The sequence below is a fragment of the Exophiala spinifera genome, assembly GCF_000836115.1.
Source record: "Exophiala spinifera strain CBS 89968 unplaced genomic scaffold supercont1.5, whole genome shotgun sequence".
In the NCBI taxonomy this organism is placed as follows: domain Eukaryota; kingdom Fungi; phylum Ascomycota; class Eurotiomycetes; order Chaetothyriales; family Herpotrichiellaceae; genus Exophiala; species Exophiala spinifera.
In genome coordinates, this window is record NW_015622517.1 from 3,519,714 (window position 1) to 3,535,577 (window position 15,864).

General features: G+C 52.5%; 5 protein-coding genes across 5 annotated transcripts; 2 read left to right on the forward strand and 3 right to left on the reverse strand.

The window, feature by feature from the left end:
- Positions 1 to 193: 193 nt before the first annotated feature.
- On the forward strand, positions 194 to 1,069 carry PV08_07845 (uncharacterized protein; the record flags this gene model as incomplete). Its single annotated transcript, XM_016382172.1, has 1 exon — positions 194 to 1,069. The coding sequence occupies one exon, from the start codon at positions 194 to 196 to the stop codon at positions 1,067 to 1,069; it is 876 nt and encodes a 291-aa protein (XP_016235274.1).
- Positions 1,070 to 1,188: 119 nt separating this feature from the next.
- On the reverse strand, positions 1,189 to 7,179 carry PV08_07846 (uncharacterized protein; the record flags this gene model as incomplete). The annotated part of the gene is made up of 1 exon (XM_016382173.1): positions 1,189 to 7,179. The coding sequence occupies one exon, from the start codon at positions 7,177 to 7,179 to the stop codon at positions 1,189 to 1,191; it is 5,991 nt and encodes a 1,996-aa protein (XP_016235275.1).
- A 325-nt stretch (positions 7,180 to 7,504) lies between these two features.
- Positions 7,505 to 9,705, forward strand: PV08_07847 (uncharacterized protein; the record flags this gene model as incomplete). Its single annotated transcript, XM_016382174.1, has 2 exons — positions 7,505 to 7,542; positions 7,602 to 9,705. The coding sequence occupies 2 exons, from the start codon at positions 7,505 to 7,507 to the stop codon at positions 9,703 to 9,705; spliced, it is 2,142 nt and encodes a 713-aa protein (XP_016235276.1).
- Positions 9,706 to 10,861: 1,156 nt separating this feature from the next.
- On the reverse strand, positions 10,862 to 13,383 carry PV08_07848 (uncharacterized protein; the record flags this gene model as incomplete). The annotated part of the gene is made up of 6 exons (XM_016382175.1): positions 10,862 to 12,291; positions 12,346 to 12,574; positions 12,623 to 13,046; positions 13,104 to 13,175; positions 13,227 to 13,296; positions 13,359 to 13,383. 6 exons carry the CDS (start codon positions 13,381 to 13,383, stop codon positions 10,862 to 10,864), a joined length of 2,250 nt encoding a protein of 749 aa, XP_016235277.1.
- A 964-nt stretch (positions 13,384 to 14,347) lies between these two features.
- PV08_07849 (uncharacterized protein) lies at positions 14,348 to 15,329 on the reverse strand (the record flags this gene model as incomplete). Its single annotated transcript, XM_016382176.1, has 2 exons — positions 14,348 to 15,243; positions 15,299 to 15,329. The coding sequence occupies 2 exons, from the start codon at positions 15,327 to 15,329 to the stop codon at positions 14,348 to 14,350; spliced, it is 927 nt and encodes a 308-aa protein (XP_016235278.1).
- Between the last annotated feature and the right edge of the window lie 535 nt (positions 15,330 to 15,864).

Sequence of the window (15,864 nt, forward strand, 5' to 3'; positions counted from 1 at the left end):
TTCTTAGGCCTGGACAACAACACTCTTCGTCAGTCAAAGAGCCTTGATCGTTCTATGCCACAGAAGCAGCACCGCTACTACTGCTACTACTACTGCTAGTAGTAGTGGTCTACGACATCAACAACAACACTGGAGGCCTCAAGCAGAAGCGCTCAACGAGCAGCAATCGGAGGGCTTTGTTTGCACTACGACGATGCCTTCCAACCACCCGCTCCATGAGAAAGTGACAGTCGCGCTGCAAAATAAACACCACTTGACGGTCGACCCTCGCTGGCTCGATGAATTTCTGGCAACCCGAGGATCCAATCCGCCTCCACTTCCAGCAGTTGTGTCTACAGCACAGTTTCGGATTCTGGCAAGTGACATCACCACGTCGCTGTCCCCTTCTCCTCAGGATGCTCTGCCCAGCGATGTCGCCGACGTGAATGTCAAGGGACGTCGGCTGTCTGGCACCGTCATCGTCCAGGTTTTGGATGTCTTGGACGTAGGGTCCAGCAAATGGAGCCAGGTCGAAGCCATCGAGCGGGTGGAGCGCGGCGAGGAAGTTCGCGGCAGAGAAGTCATCCGTACCGTTGACATTATGGACGACGAAGACGGATCTGGACGTGATCCTTCTGCTTCCGCCGTCACTCGCCCGCCAACAGCAACAGCACCTGCTTCCAGGGCGATAGTGTCGATGCCGGGCAGAAACATCAGCCTTGGACCACATAAGCTCGTCGTTCAAGATGCCCGGGGCACCAAGGCTGTGGCATTTGAGCTTGACAAGATCCCGAAAATCGGTATTTCCATCTCGGCTTTGGCTTCTCCCCCCGGTCCGCATGGCGATGCTTCTTCTCGACCCTCAAGTCAAGACGATATCGGCATGTTCATTGGCTGCAAGCTAGTCTTGAAGCCTGGAACCATCGTTCGCAGAGGTATGATCATGTTGCAACCTCAAACCTGTTTCATGCTTGGTGGAAAGGTCGAAGCCTGGGACAAGAAATGGAAAGAAGTACGAAAGCAGAAGTTGAATGATATAATTCAGGAGGAGTATGATGCCGCCGGAAACGGCACGAGGACCTCGAGATGATTGAGTACGAGAGATAGGTAAATTTCGAGCCATGGAAATTCTGGTTGATGTCTACAGTCTTCGAAAATTACCATTCGGAGACCGACTCGCGTCTAGCTAGCTGATCACAGTACTTACGATCACCACATTGCTTCATCCTCCTCATCACCCCCACTGCTGTCACTGTCTTCTGTAGTCATATTCCATACTCTCCATCTCAATCGCTCGATAAGCTCTTTTCTGATCCATGTTCCACCCGAGCTGCCGAACCACTTATTCTCATCCGCGGTAGCAGAAGCGATACTGTCGAATTCTTCGTCTTCCTTTTCCCACCGATCAAGCCAGTCAAACAAGAGTCGAAGCTGCCACAATTTGTCTTTTTGCACTTTCTGACTGGACAAATGGGCTTCATTCTTGGATGGGAGACTTCCCATCTCGAGCTCTAATCTCGAATCGACGACTCCATTCTGCAATAGCTCTGCAGTGTTCCACTCACCAATCGGTGCAGCGCCAAGCACGAGTGCTCTTTCGGAATGATCGAAGTCTGAAAACGCGCTCAAACCAAACACCCACTCAAACCCATTGGCTAGCCTTGACGAGGTCGAGCCTGCTGCTGTAGTACTACTATGCGTGTAGAGAGCAGTCGAGTTTGGGTCAACACTGGGGATGCCTTGCGCTTCCGTCAGGGCCTGCAGCTCTGCATTGAATAGGTCTTGAGGTGGTCGGTCATATGCAGCTCGACGGCGAAGTATGACATTCACAGCATTCTCGGTTTTAATACGAAGCTTTGTCTCATCACTTGAAAAATCGAGACACGCGTCCCAGAACCCCTCGCCCTTGACTTCAACAGACTTGATACTGTCAAGTTCAGGCAGCAGACCAGGGACCTGAATGTGTTCCGTTGTGCCGTCTGCGAGCCGAACGGACGCGGTGATACCGCCAACAACAGAGCCGCCAGCGTCGCCGTCTCGAGCAATCAAGCATCGACCCTCGACGGCAAGCACCCAGAGATGTCGAAGTGCTTGAAGATGACCCCGATTGTCAAGTACATCATTTGGGAAGACAGGATAAAAGGCAATACACAAGCTTGCAACGGCTATGTCGGACGTTCCAAATGTTTTGGTTCCGCCCGCGAGAAACAGCGCACCTAGAGCCATGTGTGCAGCAAGGTGGCTCCCAAAAGGAGTGTCCTTGTCAGTCCGTCCATGTAGCGCCCTTAAACGCCGCAAGACGATCAGGTCGCCAGAACCAGCCATCACCGTCGCTGCTGCCAGCGCAAGAGTGTCCAGGCAATTCCTCACACTGTTCAACGTCACGCGTGCATCGTAATTGTGAACAGGAAGGCGGCTCAGCCGCAAAAACTGGTCGAGATATGATACCAATAGATCGCGCGCATCCGCACGTTGTGACCCAGCGAACCTCAACCCGATGGCAAAGCAAATTCCCGCAATTATATTGAAAAAGGGCATATCCTCAGTGCTGAGGTTTTTGGTTGATTTGAGGTCAAACCTATGCCTGTATGGTGCGGGGAGCGAGGACTGCACAAAACTGCTCGATGGAAGGATAGAATTCCACATTATCAGGTGGCGTGCCAACGTTCGTAAGAGGAATATATCGGGGCGCACATAGTCGAATTGATGGAGAGTATCCGGTATATCGACTTTCCTTGCAGTTGCCTCCTCATTCGTCTTGAGAAATATGAAGGCAATAGCCATTACGGCTCCAGCAGTTGCACGGTCAAGTACATGAACCATATTCACATTCTTGGTCCCGACGGCGATGGCAAGAAGTCTTTGGAGAACCTTCATGTCGTGAAGACCATGCAAATCCCTTCCTTGGCTCAGATTGATCAGGCCCAAAGCGAAGCCGGCCGCCAATCGATACCCTTCGTCACGAAGGATAGTGTCAGAAGCGGCGCCCTCCTCCGCGTCGTCGTTCTCAATCTCTGATAGCATGACCTCGGACATTCGACGATGTTGTGAGTTGTAGTACAGCAGACCTATGCCTATGATCCCAGTGGTTTGCGTCAACGGCGACAAGTTCAATTCTGCAGCACCCGGTGGGAGCAGACGCGTAACGTGAACGGACAGAAGACGAGTAATAAGAGTGTCCATAGTGCCCAAGAACGAAGCCGACAAGCCCAGCAGGAGTCCGACAGATGTCATGGTATGCTTCGGGGTCAGGTACTTGAAAGCAACCCATTTCGCCAGTGTCTTGAGGTGTCCATTGAGACCCATTGCGAGCAGGAAACCAGCGTGTCGATTCGTCAATTCTGGTGGTTTATTGTACAAGATCCAAGAAGTATCGATGCCTTGGGCATCGTTGGAAATCATAAGACCCATAGACGCCCCATTGTGGAAGAACGCCCAACACACTTTTTCCTCTGTAAATGTTGCCTTGTCTGCACTGAATGTCATTGCCTGCGCACTCTCGGTGGCATTTCTAGGTTTCATGATGCATTGAAGGCTGAAGGCAGGAATCGGCACTCTTTCTGTTAATAGCGGAACTCGAGCATTGAAATGCATCATGCCTCGCCCGGCTGCAACAGAGAGAGTCCGACGAGTGACGTACTGGGCCAGTTCTTTTTGCGCGTCTAGCAATTCAACTTCTGTCCATTCTGGTTCAGGTGTGCATTCCACCACCGGAGGTCGTGTTTGATTTACAAGCTTTGAAGCTTCAGGGAACCGTCGATCTTTGCTAAATATCAGCTTGGTGACAGTCTGTCTGTTAGCTTCGGATGATGCGTCCCATCTTTGCAAGGTTTCCGCCTCTAGAGCAGATGAACAGATGCTGTGATAGTCCCGGAGCGCTTCGTGATTTGTGGTCAAATGGGGTCTGTTCAAGAAAAGTAGGGTATCGTCCTTGCTAGCCCATCCTCCAGACTCGAGCGTCCCTCCTTCCTTATTTGCCGATAGTGTACGATTCTTCTTGGACGATAGAACTTGGTTGAAGACAGAGGCTACTCCGTCGGGCAGTCTTTGTATGCTCGGTTTTGTCAACCCGGCCTTCGTCAAGGCATGCATCATGTTTTCGGAGCCAACCTGGTCCTGGGCACATTTCAAGAAGGTGAGGAGAGCCGTTGTACGAGGAGTTAGTGTCATCTCACGACTGCCAATATCCTGGGTTCCACCTCCTCTGCGTGACAATCGTGCCAATGTAAGGAACTGAGCAACGGGGGCGCCGCTGATCCATTGCTCGAGGTGAGCATAAATCGAAGGTGGGTGGAATGGTTGAGCTGGCATGGAAAGACCATCAATGACAGAAAGATCATACACACAATTATCACTTTCCATTGCTTCGAACTGGTAATATGAATCATCGCTAACCGTCCAGTCCTTCCACTGAAGCCAGGATCCCAGTTGAGCCATGACCATGATCAAATTACTGTCTGCCTTTCTGGATCTGGCGGAGGCCGTCACGTTGAGCTTAGTTTCTTCATAGAGGAGATGCAAGCCAACTAAAATACTCGGAATGGTGTTGCACCGCTGCTCGCGATCTTTGCTGATGGAGGTAGGAAGATATCCTTCTGGACCAAAGGCATGCTCGCCGAATGGAGATTGTAAATACTCCGCTGCTAATGCAATTGCGTCAATTATGAAGGTGCTTTTCTTGTCGTGAGATTGTTCGTGGAAGGCAGAGGGGTTCGAAATCTTAGAGGATGATCTCGACCTTCCTCTTGTTGTGGTTACTGAGTGTCTTGGATGGAGCCAAGCCCACACGGGGCTGCGCAACCCATCGTGCGAATTCGTATCTCGATCTTCGTTATGCATCGTATCATAATTCGTGAGGTCAATGGCGCTACCACTGCTAGATCGAAGAAGGGTACTCTTCTTCCGTCGATGGCTTGTCGTAGACTGCCGATGCTGGGTGTTCAGGAAAGGTACAGCGAGGGAGAAGAGTACCACAACCATTGCCAGCCAATCTGACGGCGTTGAGAACCCTTTGTCACTTAGCCATTGAGACACCTCCCAGAAGGCAACTAGCAAGCTTTCCTGCTCCGTTGAACCAAGCACAATGTCACACATCCTAAGGATGTCAAGGACAAGAGGATCACGAGGAGCAAGTTGTAGCTGTATTGCATGGCGGCGACGATCTTGATCAACCACATACAACTGACCGCTAGTCCCAGATTCGAGCAGCGACTGTGCGCTTACGCCTGTGCCTGGAATGCTTCGCCTGAGCCCCGTGTCTTTATCCTTCCTAGGACTGAAAGAGTACGAACTCGTAAAGGGATCATGTACCACAATCCTGGGGGGGAGTTCAAAACGTAATGGCGGCGACCACGGTGCTTCAAGTTGGAGAGACACAATCTTTGAACGCGATTCGGTCATTACAGCGAGTCGCTGAATTTCGCCATCAACAACTTTGCAGACATCCTTGATCCCAGGCAACTTGCGGACCTCTGTGACTTTGGATTCCAGAGATGGTTTCCTTCTCCGGCCTGAACGAGCCTTGACCAGAATTCGGACGAGAATAAGCTCCTGCCGTGACTTATCCATGATCCCCAAGTAGAGCTCTTTGGGTTGTTGCATATCCTGATGGAGCAGATTCGGGTTTCGCAGAGTTACAACCTTGATATCACAAAGGGAATCGACATCATCTGACAATTGACTGCGAGGAAAAGTCTTCAACTTGAAAAAGCCGATATCCCTTGGAAGGTTGGATGAAGCTCCGTCATAAAGTTCCTCCTCAAGGCGTGTTGACTGCTTTAGCGGATCCATGTCTTCAAGCAGGCCACGGGCGGACATGTCAAGAAACGAGGTTCCCGTGCTGAAAACAGAGGCGTTGGTTGGGAATGAGCTTCTACGGCGAAAGCCGAAGCTAAGTCGATCATTGAAGCTCCCAATGGACTCGCCACGTCTTCCAGGCCTGTTCAGACTCTGGCGGCCACCAGCGCCAATAGCAAAGTCGTTGAATGTACCTCGATCCGCCGCAGATCCAAGATCTGTACGTGCCAACATCGAGCTGATTCTTCGTGCAGAACGCGTCTGGACGCCTACGTCGCCGAATTCCGGGCCAAGGTGAGAGGCCAAATCATTTGAATGGAACGATATCTGCTCCTGGGTCGACGGAAAAAGTCCTCCTTCTGAATATTGCTTGTCACCCATACCACCGAAGCTCTCTCTAAGGTCGCCTGGCTGCCTAGTAGATTGAATTGTCACATTTTGATCACGTCTGTACATGTTTGAACTTTTCCTCAGTGAAGACCTTGGCTTGAGATTGTGGCTGCTCCGACGCATTTCCGAGCCTTTGCTGGCGACATCCGGACTCACCTGCCACAATGTGAATGAAGACTTTTCATCGATCGTTAGAGCAAGACAGAGAGGCGCCATTTCATTCCGATCGTCCAGGTCCAGTTCGCCGTGACGGGAGACGAAGAGGAGCCTCTCGGATTTAGGTAAGGCTTTGCATTCGTCCAGAGGCTCGCCCAGACGGTGTGTGCTGTGGACAACCAGGCCTAACTCTGACATGATCTGAGTGAACGAATAGGTCCGTGGCATACCCGCAGCTGTCGAAAGATCGGATGGGGGAACCCATTTTTGGTCCGATGAGAGGACAATAGACGGTCTCGAACTGTTGCCCCCGATAGAAGTAAGAGTCTCATTGATAGTGCTGAGGTCCTGTTGGAATTGTATCTGGCTGTCCAGGTCCTCGTCTGACTCCAGCTTGCGCTGCAAAATGAAGCCGCCGGGGCAAGGATGAGCTGATCCAACCTCGAAAGGCAGCGGCACAATGTGTGTGTCGCCCGAGACCAGAAAGATGTGGATTTGTGTTTTCAAGACGACGACCAGGGCACGCTGTGAAATGTTCTGGAGGCGATCCCGCTTGCACGTGTTTTCTTCTTCTGTCGATGGAGGAGGAGCAAAAGTCGACACAAATGCGTGTGAGATCTTTTCGCCTTCGATGGCTAAGTTGAAGACCCGTTGAATGATGCCATTGCACGACCAGACAACACAGTGATCCGTGGTCAGCACTTCCTCTTCGACGAGACCATCTCCGCCATCTTCATGCTCTTGAGAGACGGACCATTTGTACAGCGACGTTGCAGGATCTGGGGGAAGTATGGACTCGGTGATGAGGTATTGTAAAGCGCTGGGTTCACGGAGGCCGAGCGATTGCACTGAGGTCATGATTGAAGGAATGAGGCGTCCGATGAGTCGACATTAGAAAATATTGGGGAATTGAGGGTTTGCTGGCCATTGTCGTAATTATTATCTGAAATCCATGATCGTGCAGTCGTGGTATTCGTGTATTCGTGGTCAAACAACCTGTGTGAAGTCAGTCAAAGTTGCCCTGACGCGCTTTGACGCGAATTGGAGAAACAATTGGGACGTACGGAGTACAACTTTTCCACTCTGCAAGGGACGAGACCGAATTGCTGTCGACGGTCCCCTCTACAAGTTGTTATTCTCTTCGTCCAAACTGCGGACTCCTATCGGGCAAGAGTCTTTTGCCATGGAGCGTACAGTACTCAAACAGAAGGATCGTTTCCAGTTGAGGCAAGTAAACACCATCCATGCTGCTCACTGCGCCAACTAACAACAAGCGACAGCTACGACCTCCCCCATGAAGCATACGATGCACACATTTATCCTCGACAGTCTTCCAATGGGTCCACTGTGATAATATACGGTCACGATGAAGGTCTGCGTATTGCTTGGTATGCTGGGAGATCTTTCAAGCCTGCTAAGAAAGATGCTACACCACCCAAGATCAACGGTGCTGCAAAGGCAGACGCCATGGTGATTGATCTGGACGATGACGACGATGATGAGCCTGCGACAAAAGAGCACCCTCCGGCGCCGGCTGAACACGAACAGGAAGAGGAGGAAATAGACCCTGCCGCGCCATACGCAGATTTCCTACGGTGCATCGATATACCACTGGGCACAGCAGCGGTCCGCATCGCGGTCCCCAATATCGTGAAGGATCTCGAGCAAGCTCCTCCTGAATCGTGGCCGTCATTGTACCTGAACCGTATCGTGGTAACTGTGGCTTGTGCGGACCTCAGCATCCGCCTCATTTCTGTCCCTCTGGACCCCCCTACCCCAGGCGTGGACGATGCATCCAGGCTGGGAATTGATGCGATCAAGATCTTTGGACCAAATTCGCACCAAGACTTCATATCAGATATCGCTATTACGCACACTGCGGGTGTCGAGGACGATCAAGAAGGCAGCCAACAACAGCAAGGTGGATACGGTAGCTCAAAGGCTGAGCAGTCCTCAGATTCGCGCCAATGGTCCTTGCTCATCGCCAGCGTTTCGTGCACCGGAGCAGGACTCTTGCTCGTTCATCAGGTACCAGTGCAATCTCATTCGATCTCGTCCGCACCTGAGCATCATTTGCCGATAAGAAGGCAGTATCTACGGTCGTCTGCAATGAGCGCAAAGTTGGCCTTTAACACAAGTTCTTATCCTGCCGACCGACACTCCAGTCTACTCATTACCCTCCCTGCCGCCTCATGCGTCAAGCTGTATCAGATATTCCCTACATATTCTCGTGAGCGAAGAGGCTCCACTGCCACGGCCGATTCTGTTTCTACTACACGATCTACGAAGACGGCAAGCAACAGTCGCGGCAAATTCCTTATGAGTTTCCTTCCACCTTTCTTACCGAGTACAGCAGGCGTTGTCCCCCCAAGGAGGAAAAGCATCCTCGACGCGCGTTGGGTTGCCGGAGGACGGGCGATACTGGCTTTGCTCGAAGATGGTGAATGGGGTATATGGGATCTTGAAGCTATCGGGCCGTCTTCGTCCAATACGAGTGCGAACTTGATCCGGGGACAGGCGAACATTTCTGGAATCAATGGGGGATCACTAACTAAATTCGCAATTCGATCAGTCATATCCTCGCCTACAGAGACGAAGCCGAAAACTGGGAGTATTGAGGAACAGCCTGCATCAGGCACGCTAGCTCCTATGACTCCTTCAACACGCAAGGTACGGTCCGAAGGTCTCTTCACCGGGCTCAAACAGGACTCGACGAATTCAAGGCCTCACAAGCTCCGAGGTAGCATTTACGTGGAAGCAATTCAGAGCGGTCGACCACACGATGAATGTGCCGTGATTAGCTACGGAGAAGAAAACGTGTACCTATCGTCCGTGCAATATGTGTGGAGGTCCGAAGTCAAACCCGTCCGGCTACCAGCGGTGAAACTAGGGGGTCAAAGTCCTCTTTGTTTTAGCTTACTCTCGAGACCAAGAGCCGATCCTGAGGCCGCGGGCGTATTTGGGATATCGGCGTTCATTCCTGACTTCCTCGTCCAAACCAGCCACCGCCTCATCTTGTCCGTCAACCCTCTCACAGATGAAGTTGCCGCCACCAACTCATCCAGACAGGTCGTCTCTTCGCTCGTTCCACAGGCTTCTGATCAAGCCCTACTCGCATCAGGCGATCTCGATGTGGATGGCATGGATCGCTTGCTAGACGAGATGGGCGGCGGTGCTTCTGCGTCGAAGCCCAAGCCCATGAACATCTTTACGAAAAGCGTTGGGTTTCAGCTCGATGGCGAAGATGACACGGATGACGATGATGATGAGGATGTCCCCATGGCATCACCCACGCCGACAAGATTCGCCTCTCTCAAAGTCGGCAACTCGTCCAGGAGATTCGGGCCCGGCGGTCAGGTTCCCCAGAGGCGAATATTCACTTGACAGCATACATTCTCTCGGACCATTATTGGACCTCCACGGTTCTCTTCTGCAAGTTGAACCACGGCCGGGCTTTGTATCCACCCTGGAGCTTCTTGCCAATCATACCTACCACCAAAATCTTTGTACGATACCCCCCTACCTTCTGGACTCTTTTCTTCATGTCCGGCGGCCTGGAGACCTCTTCGTTGTTAGTTTATGGACCGAGTACTAAGGGAAGAAAGAAAAGGCCTTTGAAAACAAGTACCACGTTTTTCTATATCTATCGCTTTTCCAGCTCTGTCTCTGTCTCTGTGTTGATTTTGTGTCTCCTCTGTGTTCTCTGTACTGTTTTATTTGTGTTGTTGTTGTTGACACTCCTCATGTCGCGATGCAAGGTGGAGCCCAAGGCGAGATCAATACCTTGGCCAGCTCAGTATTCCTCGCGAAACATCAAACAAGGTTTTCCCTTCCGGGAGAAAAAACCACCTTCATTTCCACTGCCTCCCCCCCGGTCCCCCCCAAGGTTACCCCCCCAACCGACCCAGCTCTCCCTGTTCGAGTTCAAGCCCTTTTTCTTTCTTACCCCACCCCCCTTGCCAGGGGAGACGGAAAGAGAGAGAGAGAGAGAGTCTGCCACTTGGAACGGGCCGAGTCGGGCTGGCTGGAGACCTCTGGATGGGATGGGATGGGATGGGAACCGGAGAGTTGGGAAGGGGAAACCAGAGCCATTGGTTGCATTGTCAATCAGTCACTTTCGCTCTCACTCTCACTTCTCACACCCACACTCTCCTTGATCACCTACCTACCTACAGGCAGGGACTAGAAGGACATCATTCACTCACTCACTCATTCACTCACATATACCCCACCTTAAAATAACAGACTTCTAATCATCCTCTTTGCATCTACCTTGGAGCTATCGGGGGTATAATATGGAATTCTTGTTTCTTTGTTTTTTCCTTCTTCTCTGCTCTACACAAATTCGCGTCCTTCAGCTCTCGTAGCCCATTCGAGTGAGGCTATAATGAGCCACATGGCAACAAACATCCTTGTTCCTACCTTACGCTATGCAAGAAATCCGGCAAATTCAACACGTCCCACGCCGTCCGCAATGACCGTCGTATTCAGCACACCGAAGACTTGCTCTGCCCGTAGAATGCGTAGTCTCCCCATCGCATCAACCAGTGTATCCCAATGCGGACAATTCCTTCCTGACCGAGTCTTCGCTTGAAATCTTGCGGATTTGCGTATCCTCGAGCTTCTCCCCACCAGCAAATCTCATCTTGAGATCCTCAATGGCTCGAATCTTCTTCAAGAGCCCTCGGATCTTCTTGTCTTGCGGATTTCCACCCGGAGTGGTTGGGCTTGTGACTTCCAGATCGGGAGGAGCTTCTCCTTGTGGAATCGGTGGAGGGGGTGGAATCTGTGCAGACGTGTCAATGGACGCCAATGGGTTGCCGTTTCTGGACTTCTGGTTTGGGGTCGCTCCATGTCCAGGACCCTTGGCAGTGCCGTTCGCGTGCGGACGACTGTGTGAAGAACCGGTGGTATCTCCGCGCTGACGCCTGCTGTTGCTTCGACTGCGTTCCTTCTTTGGCCCAGGGGGTGGCTCCAACCCAGGAGCAGGCACATAGTTCCTGCTTCGGCTGCGCTGGTGGCCATGCCCATCCGGACTTCGACTGGGACTCTTTCCTCTGCTCGCATGTTGCTCGGGGGTAAGACTATTGTTAATAGTGCCTTGCTCACGTGCGGCGGCAGCGGCAGTCTTCTTTGCCTCTCGTTTCTTGGCATTTTTCTTTGCGGCCTTAGACAAGGGCTCTCCATCAGCTCCTTCTCCGGTACCGGTCAAGCTCACACCGCCACCAGGTGCAGCGCCAGGAGGAAGGGGTCCTTGATCTTCGACTGGTTCAGCACCTGGGACAACGCGTGTGCGAGACTTGCCGAAGCCGTTGATGCTACTCGAGAATGATGAAATGCCCTCGCGGACATAGGCTGCGCCTCCCTCGTCTTCTCGTCGAAAAGCGAGAGGCGTTACTTGGCCTCGAGCACCAGGGGGTCGGTATGCACCGGCCGGTTTACTAGGCGTCTTCCTCGCTGCCATGTACTGCGTGGCGCTGCTGTGGGGAACAGGCATGGGCGAGAAAGGATTATTGCTGAGAGGGTGCAATTCTGCGGACTGAGGGCGCCAACAAACATGATACAGTTCGCTCATATCCTCATTGTACATCAGATTGCCGCCAGCATGCCAGATTCGAATACCGTTATCGACACGGAGACGAGGTGACGTGGTTGCCGTGAGAATGTGCACGCCGTCGGGTGACCACTCACACACACTCGCGTTACTAGCCTCGATGGTGCAAATCTTGGTCATATCCTTCTCCAGATCGTAGATGTCCATCTGTCCGGCAAGATTTCCAAAGCCAGCCACAAGCACAAAACGGCCGTGGGGCGAGAATAGCACGGTATTTCGGGGCCCAAGTGGGAAAGTGTGTACAGCCTGGGCTTTGGCGTTGAAGATGACCGTCTTCGCGGGCATGTATCCGTAGACCACGGCGAAACTGTTGGACTTGGGCGACCACGAGACGTCGTGAATTGGGCCCTCTTTGTCTACATCTCGTTAGTTCAGCCTGCGAGGAGAAGAGCGGGTAGGGGACAACGGACCCAAATCGATCCTCGAATCGAAACCTCCATTAGCGCTCAGCAAGTATAGGGTGGTCTCTCCGTAGTAACTCTTTCCAGTCTTGTCGACCTCTGTTTGTGCCAGCACAATCAGAGAAGTGCCATTATCGTTCCATTTCAGTTGAACCTTGTCGCCCTTGAAAAAGTTCTTCTGAGACACTGGGGCGGTGAAGTTGGGCACCTTGTAGACACGAACAGCTGCCGGTTGTCCCTGCAAATGCGTTAACTTCCATCTATGCGGCAAACAGGGCAATATCACCTTTCGTTCTGGCACGAAGACAGCGATGGTATGGCTCTTGCCCGGCGAGACGGCGAAGTCTGCCACGCCTTCAACACGGATCTTGTTCCAGACTGTTGTGAGGTCATGGCTTTGGTAGATTTGCACCTCGTTGGTGACCACTCTCGCGCAGAACTCCTCGTCCTGGGTATACTGCAGGTTCCACCCAGTCTGGGACTTTTGGACGAATCGAGCAATCGACTCCTTCTCTACCCCTTCCGCCAATGCCTTTTCATCAATGACTAGCCACACCTTCAAATTCTTGACAGCATCGCCGTTTTCATCCTTGGAAGGCCGCTGCCAGGTGATGATGTAAGTGCCCAAGGGCGAGAAGCCGAGTTCAAAGACGTTTTCCGCAGGCAGGGTAGAGATAATTGCACCGGTGTCGGCGTTGATGATGTTCACTCTTGTCCAGGTTAGTGTTCAAGATCTTCAGAACATACTCATACTTGTGGAATCTTACTTCTCGGGGGAGGCCCATGCAAAGTACCTACCACATGGCGAGTAGGCACAACAACGGAGATTGCCTTCTGGTCTGGGGTCGTCAGCACAATAGGGAAACCAAGGACAAGACGGTGAGCCATACCGCTGAAACCCAGAAAGTGCTTCGTAGTGAGGTGCGCCGTTGACCACTCCGATGCCCTTGAGAGTCCGAACTATGGTATCGAATTAGCATTGTAGCATATTTTTGCGTGTCTTCCGGAAAGGCACTCCGTACAGGCAAATTGTGTCGTGACCGACATGGCGCTCAAAATCCAATTTCGGCTTGCGGACCAGCTGGAATCACAACGTCCTCCGGAAGAATAGAACTTCGTCAAGCGTCGAGGGGATTTCGCTAGGGTACACGGAGAGGGCGGAAGGGCAGAGATTGCCACGAAAGACACCTGTGGTAGTTGTCACAATTCGGGTCTTGCCGTACTTGACAAGTCAATGTCAGCTATTGTCGGTAGACGGACAAACTGTTCTTGGTGGATGGCGGAGGGTGAAGAGAGTGAGGTCGACGGAGGGAGAGGGAGAGGGAGCGGTAAAGGGCAAAGAAAAACAGGTGAATGTGAGCAACGGTAACAGACGCAGGTGCCACGCGCAGTTTCTACAGCGGTTGTCGGGCCCAGAAAAAAGTGTTAGTCTGCCAGTTTGTCTCGGCTCAGCGCCCAATTCCAAGCGTCCTCTTATTAGCCCCAGGTCTAGTTCACCTGCAACTGTACCCGGGAGCCTTTCTCCGTCCTCTACTGGCTCCAATCCCCCGTTTCATGAGACAGAGCCAGAGCCTTGCTGGGGGATCTCAGCCTCGTCAAGATCCGCCACTAAAATTCGCCCAGATGGCTAGAGTTACAAAACCCCCCGAGGGGGAGAGAGAGAGAATGATCTCACATTCAACTTGACATCTCCGTACAAGATGCCGCGAGAAAGGAATTACGCATCTTCAACAAATACTAGTCGTACAAATAAATCCATAAAGGGTTCTTGACGCATGCCCGTGTCTCTCGACTGCGCACAGCGCTCTGCATGCAGAGGCCCGTCTTGAAAGCGCCGCGCTCAAAGCCCATTCTAGGGAGAGCTCTTATCTTCGTACTCATTGCGCCGTAATATCGTACATATCACATAGAATTTCGGTTCTTTCATCAAAATCAGTCGCAAAGAAAAAAACCACAGGACGTCCATGGAATGCTCCCGCCGGTAGGATCGCCAAGTGAATGCAAGCAAGTTCTACTCTCTCTCGAAAGGAAACCTGCCCAAGGTCTGACCATCAGCACTGTCGAGCGAAGATTGAGGCTGTCCACCAGGGTTCAGCCTGTCCCGCATGATACCTTCAGCAACCTCTGTACCAAATCCTGAGAACCGGTGAGCGTGGCTTTCTGCAAAATGATCAACAGGTGGTGCGGGCTGCATGGTCGTGTCCACTATGTCTTGATCGTAGCTCATCCCATCCATCATCTTGGGGTCCATGCTTCCAGCAGCACCGCCGGGGGTAATGCCACTCATGGGTGTACTCTGACCTGATCCAAAAGTCGGCATGGTCCCCGTCCGCGGAGTCGACGGCGCGTTGGCGCCGGTACTCGTCCGAGAGACAGAAGCCCGCGTGGCGTAAGGCGTAGAGACTGGCCCACTTACAGTGCTCCCAGCACCTTCGCCGAAGCCCACCAAGCTAGCCTTGTCCTCGTCAGAGAAGCCACCGGTACTGGAGACTCCATCATCTTGGTCTTCGCTCATCTTATCTGCGTCGTAGTCGATGCTGCCACTAGCCCATGTTGTTCTACCACCAACGCTGCCTGTTGCACTTGCACTTCCAACGGTACTGCGCTCTTTGAACTGCGGAACGTTGTCTAGGCCCTGGCCATAGAAGCCGCCTGATCCCGGCGCCAGATGGCCGAGTGGAGTGGGTCGCGACGCAGCGACTCTTTCCAGCCCAGCAAGACGAGAAATGCGATCGGCACGTTCGGCTTCAAGAGTATTCGCTGATGAAGTAGCACCTCTGCCACCATGGCCCATCGCACCATCTTTGATCGCTACGACGGAGAGTGCAGAGAGAGAGGTGGTAGTAGAGTTCGGAGTTCCAGGGCCCAACTCGCTGGGTGTGGCGGGATCAGACGGAGGAGGAGGTACTATGAAAGCGTACAGGTCAGTGAGAACGTCTCAAGGCGCGAGTTTGCAACATACAATTGATCAAAGTGGGCCCTCTATTAGGCATGTTGACTTGTTGGGATGGTTGTAGGGGCGAGGTTTCGGAGTCGTATGGAGGATTCAATGATGTTAATCAGGGCGTCGTGCCAGAGTGGGAATGGCTATTGATGGCGCGTTGATTGGATTGTGGCTCAGGTGTGTCTTTGTGGTCGGAAAAAGAGTTTAAGAGGGGTATGGTGAGGATGGTGGAGGAAGTGACACACAACAGCGTGGCAGTCAAGCGAGCTCAGACGAAATAGGGGGATTGTTTCCTGCACAACAGAAGGATGAAGATAGATGGGTCATGGCATGAAGGAGTAGGTCGTCTAGCCGCGAGGTATGTTGGTTTTGGGCTGCGTTGCGCATTGAGAAACGTGCTCGGCGATCGCATGCACGGAGTCGATGGCATTTCCCGCGCGATACTTGCCCAGGTGGCTCGTCGCAGGACTCAGAGTCGCGGCATTCCAATGCTCGACGTCACTAGCCCCACCGGGCTCTCCAGCCTGCACACGTGATCCACCCTTGGCCACCGTCGTACTCGTACTCGTAATCGTACTCAGTGC